At 40.5% G+C, this 6,494-nt stretch overlaps 1 protein-coding gene across 1 annotated transcript in view; it reads left to right on the top strand.

The window, feature by feature from the left end:
• Positions 1 to 1,046: 1,046 nt before the first annotated feature.
• ABCA13 (ATP binding cassette subfamily A member 13) overlaps positions 1,047 to 6,494 on the top strand; it is a 172,296-nt gene continuing 166,848 nt past the window's right edge. The window contains exons 1-2 of the mRNA XM_027643860.1: positions 1,047 to 1,133; positions 5,570 to 5,663. Of these exons, the coding sequence (XP_027499661.1) occupies positions 1,065 to 1,133; positions 5,570 to 5,663 (163 nt within the window). The 5' untranslated portion in view covers positions 1,047 to 1,064. The remainder of the gene's footprint in view (positions 1,134 to 5,569; positions 5,664 to 6,494) is intronic.

The raw sequence follows: 6,494 nt of genomic DNA, 5'->3' as shown, positions 1-6,494 counted from the left end.
TGTCCTATCTCTGTGTGATTCATGACTCAGATTCTAGGCAGTGTGAATTACCTTCTATAATGGCTGTGTTAGGTGTCTCTGTTGACCACAGAGAGAACTTTTGGGCATCAAATTCTACCTTAGGCAATTCGTTTGGGTAGAGCAAAACATACAGAAAATTTACTGCTCTGTTCACAATGGCACTCCTGACAGGTAAGGTAGCCATCCTCTGCACCACCAAACTCCTGCTGTGTCTCCCAGTGGCCCTGCTACCACAGATCTGCATAGGCTCCCCTCCTGAAGATCCACTCACACAGCTCCAGGAATAGCCCACCATCCTCTTTGCTAAAGGAACTGCTGCTATAAAACTGATTTTCATCCTGGGTGGCATCTGGCAGTTAATTAACATAGTTTTCTGGCTTGTCAGAATATTCTGCCTCTATGTAAGTTTTGTATACTGGAGAAAGAGAATGTCAAACATACATCCTTTATAAGAAAAAAATTCAAGTCATATGATGACACAATGGGTCCACTACAGTGCTAGATGTGTACTCATAAGTGTGTTCAAGAAGCATACTGACACTTTTAGGACTATGTGGTTAAACAGTGTACTTATTTTTCTACTGTTCTTTTTTTTTTCTAAAATCTAAGCATATGCAAACAAAGTGACATAAACACTGGAGTGACAGAAAGTCACCCAACTTTAGAAAAAGAGAAATGTATGTTACGTATTCTTTTTTTTTCCCCTGTCATTTGCATTTATTTTTATTCCAGAAAAGTTGAAACAAGTGCAGAATGTATGCTGGAGTAAAGCACCCCGAGGGTATTTATATAAACCCGTCCCCTTACTGTTCATTGCACTGAGAAGCAAACAGAAAGATGAGATTCCTCGACGAATGAAAAACAAGAGGCAGAAATATAATCTCATCTTTTCTCAGGAAGCAGGCAAATCTCTTGCACTATTCTCTAGTGCTGGAATTAATCAGCTTCTGAATAATACGTTTGGACTGCTCTGTGAGATGATTCTGAGTTAGAAAGTCCCTAAGAAACCACTCAGCAAGTGGATGAAGGAAAGAAAAGAGAACATGGGGCACATTGTACACCAGTTCAAGGCTCTGTTTTGGAAAAATTGGCTCTGCCGTGTGAGGCAACCGGTGAGTGCTTGAAAATGATTAAAAAAGGAATATTTTAAATCTTTTAGTATCTGTTGGAAAGAGCGTATCTATCAATTTTCCCTTTTTACTGCAGGTTGCTATGTACAGGGTGGCTGCAAATGGTTCTTGTTTTGCCTTTGGTCATCTAATTGTTGAAAATACAAGTAGAGAACAACAATGGGTGGTTTTAATTCTAAAATGGCTGAATACAGCAATGCACTCCACTTTGCAAATGAGATAGAAAATCTCATAGAAGTTTTGAAGAGTCACAGCTTATCTTTTAATTAACATTAGATACTAGCAGTGCTGGTAGTAGTGGCAAGGGTGAAAATCAATTTTCTTCACCTTACAGGTACTCCTTGGTAATATAAGAAAGCTTGCATGACTGTGATCAGAATCTAGATACAGGGAATGCAGGGAATGTGCATTAAAATTGCATATACTTCTAAATTTCCTTTTTTGTCCACTCTGCAAAGCTTAATTGAACCTTTCAAATTCCAATATGCTGAAGAATGTGACAGCCACTTCTGCAGCAATCAAAGTTAAAATGATACCTAAATATGAGATGTCATTCACCTTTACTGTGATTGAAATGATTTTTTTAATTTAAGATAGAAGGAAGTGAATTTTCTCAAGTGAAACAACATTTTTTGAGGAAAAAGAAGAGTCACTTCAATTAGTAGTTTAACATTGATTTCACTTGTCTGTGATGATCTGGGGCTTTACAATGAAGCATGTTGGCTGTTTGGATAGGATTATCTCAATAAAATAAACACACAGTTTTTAGTTCCAGAAATATTTATGTTAAATAAAATTGTGATTTAGAGAAAATTTCTTCACCAAATTATTACAAGTGATGTCTTTTAATATAAAAGACATTTTCTGGGGGAAGGATGCTGTTGATCATATTCTTCTTCATTTCTAAACACTTCTGTATGTTCAATTAGTGTGCATCAAGTGGCTCCTCTGTATCTCCTGCTCTCCTCCATGTGGATCTATCTGTCTTCTTCTGTGTAGTTTTCCCTCATGTAAGTTTTAAGTTTGCCTAATTGGTAGCTTTCCTGAATAGAGAGCTCACTGAGATACAGACTTCTCCAAACCAAGAATTGCAAACCCAAAGCAAACTTAATTCTGCCTGTTGAGAGCTAAGACCTGCCCTGGGGGAACTTGCAAACCCTCCTTATGTGCCTGTTGTGCAACCATTGAGCTGTGAAGGTGTTCCATCTGCAGTTACCTGAGGAGAAATCCAGGTGGATCATCCACCTGTGCAAAGGGCAGGTCAGACCCTTGTGAATCTAAAGAGAAAAGTAGAGAAAGATCTGATGTGCTTCAGCTCTGTTTCATATCATGTAGAACTGTCTGTATAAAGCAATAGTCTCCTCATGGTTATTTATCGATAGGTAGGGCTAGAAGACAAGTGAGCTCTGTTGAATTAACAATGTGTCATGAATATCATGTGGCATTAGTTGATATTACACAGTGAAAGATGAAGGGCATGTGACAGATATAAGCATTCTATAAGGAACAGGTGTTTTGAATGAAATTCAGGTTGGCATCAGCACCTCCTATTAACATGGTTCAAAGACAGCACAAGTTATTATGTATGTTTGGGCATCAGCATCAGCTGGAGCTTGAAATTGCAGTTGTGCTGAAGACACGTTCTCATTTCTGTTTCAGAAACTTTTGCTTCAGAATTACAGATTTCAGAAGCTCAGGAGATACACACTACCGGGCAAATGTACTACTTTAGTTTTCTATCTATGTATTTCTGAACTATTGTTTAAATAGTTATAATAAATAATAATCTATTACCATCCAAATTTGTATCTAGGTAAAGGATGAAAGGTGGTTCCCAAATTCTCTTGTTCTGATACCCTAATTTAGAGGACCCTTGGAATTTAAAATCAGGCTGTGAAATCCTTGGAGTGTGTAGTCACTGATATGATTATTAGAACAAAACAGAAACATAGCCTACTCTAAAACTATGCCTTTTTAAAAAAGTTGTTATTAGTAGTAGTTTTCATTTTGGATTAATGTTAAGCATGGCAGAAAATGCAGGTATAATTCTTGCTCTTTATCTGCCCCTACACCGAGAGTCATCTTCGCCCTCCTTCTGTCTTTTATAGTTCACACTCCTTTATTTCTTCCACACTTTAAGAGATATAAACATCCCCTGAGAGTTGCTTACCAATGAGCGTCCTCTGTTTTGTACACATATGTTTTTGCATCCCTGCAAAAAAACCTAAAACAAAACAAAAAACCACATACTCACACAAACCTCCAAAACTCTGAGTTAACAATTACAAAGTTGTCTGCTTTTATCAGCTAGGCCCTGAGGCTCCATTATTAAAACTCACTATTCCTCCCAGGTACAGCTCCTCAGAATAACATGAGCTCTCAGGCTCCAGTTCCTCCCAGTGCCTGGGCAAAGCAGCTGTGCAGGACTGCAATCCTGCAATCTCACAAATGCCTTTTTTTGGACCTTCTGTGGTTGCTTTTCTCATTCAAGCACAAATATATCTTATACAGTGGCATTACTTTCCCATGTATGCCACAAATAACTTACTCATTGAGATCAATTTTGCATGCTTAATGTTTGCAGCATGCTGATGATTCATTGAGTCCTCCAACCTGTTGTTGCCTCTGCAGCTGCCTTCTCAGTTCTTATATTTATCCCAAATTCCTGTCAGCAGACACAGCAGTCTCTGTCCTAGCTGTCCCATTCTCCCATTGACTCTGCCAGAGATGGCAGGGCTGTGTTTGATGCTGAATGCTGTCACTACAGGCTGGCTTCCTGGCTCAGCCATAGCCCTGGCTCACCTGGCAATCCAGGCTCCCAGTGGAGCTTGTTGCCCTGCCCTGGTACAGCAGGGCAGGCCCTGCCTGACAAGGGCCCTGCTGTCCCAGCATCCCCTCTGGCTCCCTGCCCTTCAGGGAGCAGCTGCCTGGTGCTCTGTCCTGGCTGCCATCTGGGATTGCCCTGAGCCCTGAGGTGAGCTTCCTGAGGGAGCCCAGCCTGTGGCTGTCCAGGGCCTCCCCCTATAAGCTCCCCTAAGCTCTGGTCTCCCACTGCCCTCATCCCACACCTGAATTTCTCATGGGACCTTCCCGCAGCACTGGCTGTGGTGGTGTGTGCCCCCAGGGGCAGCCTGCTCCCTTTCCAGTCCCTCCTGGACAGTCTGGTGACATTCCCTCCAAGTCTCTTCTGCAGTGCCCCTTTCCTCAGCTGCTGCACCTGGCTCCATTCCCCACAGGCAGCCCATGGATACCCTACAGCCATGGCTCTATTCCACAGCTCGGGATGAACATGCCAAGGAGGGGAGGATGCCACTGGGGCCCTGCAGCTCTGCTAAGCTTTAGTGGCCGTAAGCAGCCTCACCAGAGCCCAGGATCCAGACAAAGTGGGGTTTCTGTGCCCTCTGCTCCCACCTGGGTGAAGTCGGAGGAACACTGCTTTCCAGCTCAGCCCTTGTGCTTGGCCACTGTCTTTCTGGCTTGACCATGGCTCTGCCATGCCATTAACTGAGGATCTGGACTCTGGTGGAGGCTGGCTGCAAAGGTGGGGCCTGCCCTGCTCCCCTGGGGAGTTCCTGGGTTGGGTCCCTTGCCCCACTGGCTGGTGTTGCCATGCACGGATCCCTGCCCCTTGGGGAGCAGCCAGCTCTTGCTGATCCCTAAAAATTTTTAAGCACCAGCCTTGCTTTTCTTTTGTTGTCTTCTGTATTGTGTGTGATCAGTTTAGATAAATGGTGATTTCCCTAAATTTCAGGAAACCTTTAGTTCCTTGCCCCATGTTCAGCAGCGAAGTCTTTCTCCACAAGGAAGACTATGACACTGGATTTTGTTCTTAAGCATTATGTTACTGTTCTCTGGCATTTTTCCAACATACCCAAGTTCAGGAATCACTTCTTCCATAGGATTTGGTTCAACTCTGACAGTTTAGAAATAAAATCCTCAGTATGCTTCAGGGAAGTTAACAGCCTCTAATGGGAGATCTTCAACCTGGCTGTCATTTCAACTGTGTTTCTGTTACCGAGTTCGCTGTTCGAGCTTTCCTAACACTGTTATCAGTGAGTCTAGAAGTCTTTTAAAACTTGGCTAAATGGCAGTTTCTTCCTTTCTGTTGCTGAAAATCGAGACAATTGGTCTTTGTGCTTTTTATTTCTGTTCAGTCTATTTGGGAGTTTGTGTCCTACTAATACTATAAATAGAAGTGAAAACTACTTTTTCGTTCTGTGACCAGTGTATTTCACAAAGTTATAAGGATTTTAAATAGAAGTATCTATTATTAATTTACTTCAATGATCTTACTTTCCCTTAAGTAGTTGTAAAAGAGATATTTAATTTTTTTATTATTAAAAGATATATAATTTCTAGTGATTTGTTCCCAAATCCTGCTTTCTATAGACTTATAATGTTTTGATTTGTTTTTTCAGGTCCTATCTCTTGCTGAAATACTGTGGCCATGTGTGCTGTTCTTGATTCTAGCTGCAATCCGCTTCCAGGAGCCCCCAAAATACAAGGAAAACTGTATGTTTTGTTTCACTTGTGTTCTCTGTTGGTTGCCTCTGCTTGTAAAAAGATTCAGCAAATACTAATGGTATCCTAAAATGGGGGACTTAAATGTAGTGAAATCAATTGAAAGAGTCCTAAAGTGGGGTTCAATCATGTCTAGCTGTGGACCTGAGCAAGCTGTTTTTAGGTGGGAGAGATACAAAGTTTAAGCTCTGATTTTTCAGAACAGTTTTAGAGATCAATTTTGAATATAAGGTGGATTACTTGGGTTTTAGTTGTATTTATTTCTTTCAATTGAGTATTGGATTTTAGATGACTGGTTCAGAGGTAGATAATTCTCCAGTAAATATTAACAATTAGACAAGATGAACCTTACCTCTACATACTTCCTGGGATTTAGAATTAATATTTTGTAAATAATAAATTCCTCCATTTCCTTTAACACTTCAAAACTTCTCATGACTAACTCCACTTTATAAAGTTCTTTTTGCTTTTATCTTGTAAAACATTAGCTTCATTTAGAAAAGAGTTACTTATGATATTATAATCTATTAAGTTTGTTATTCTATTAATTCTATTATTCACCATTGTCAGTAAAATGGGGATAAACCATCTTTAGCTACATTAAAAATCAATTTGGTAAAACAATTCTAGATCTGTACAGTGAAATAGCTGGAGAGAACATAACCTGTTCAATGTACATTTACTTTATGGAGAGATGTGGATAATTCCAGAGATGTGGAAAAGCTGCTGTTTAGACCGTCTCGATGGATGTATGTTCAGACATTGCTGAATACCAGTTCCTTCATCTTATGAAAGCCTGTGAGAAGATACTGTTCTGTGAAG

The sequence above is a fragment of the Corapipo altera genome, unplaced genomic scaffold (genome assembly GCF_003945725.1).
Source record: "Corapipo altera isolate COAL_440 unplaced genomic scaffold, ASM394572v1 24b, whole genome shotgun sequence".
In the NCBI taxonomy this organism is placed as follows: domain Eukaryota; kingdom Metazoa; phylum Chordata; class Aves; order Passeriformes; family Pipridae; genus Corapipo; species Corapipo altera.
The sequence above is the reverse complement of the archived record's forward strand: the minus strand, read 5'-3'. Positions and strand labels throughout refer to the sequence as shown.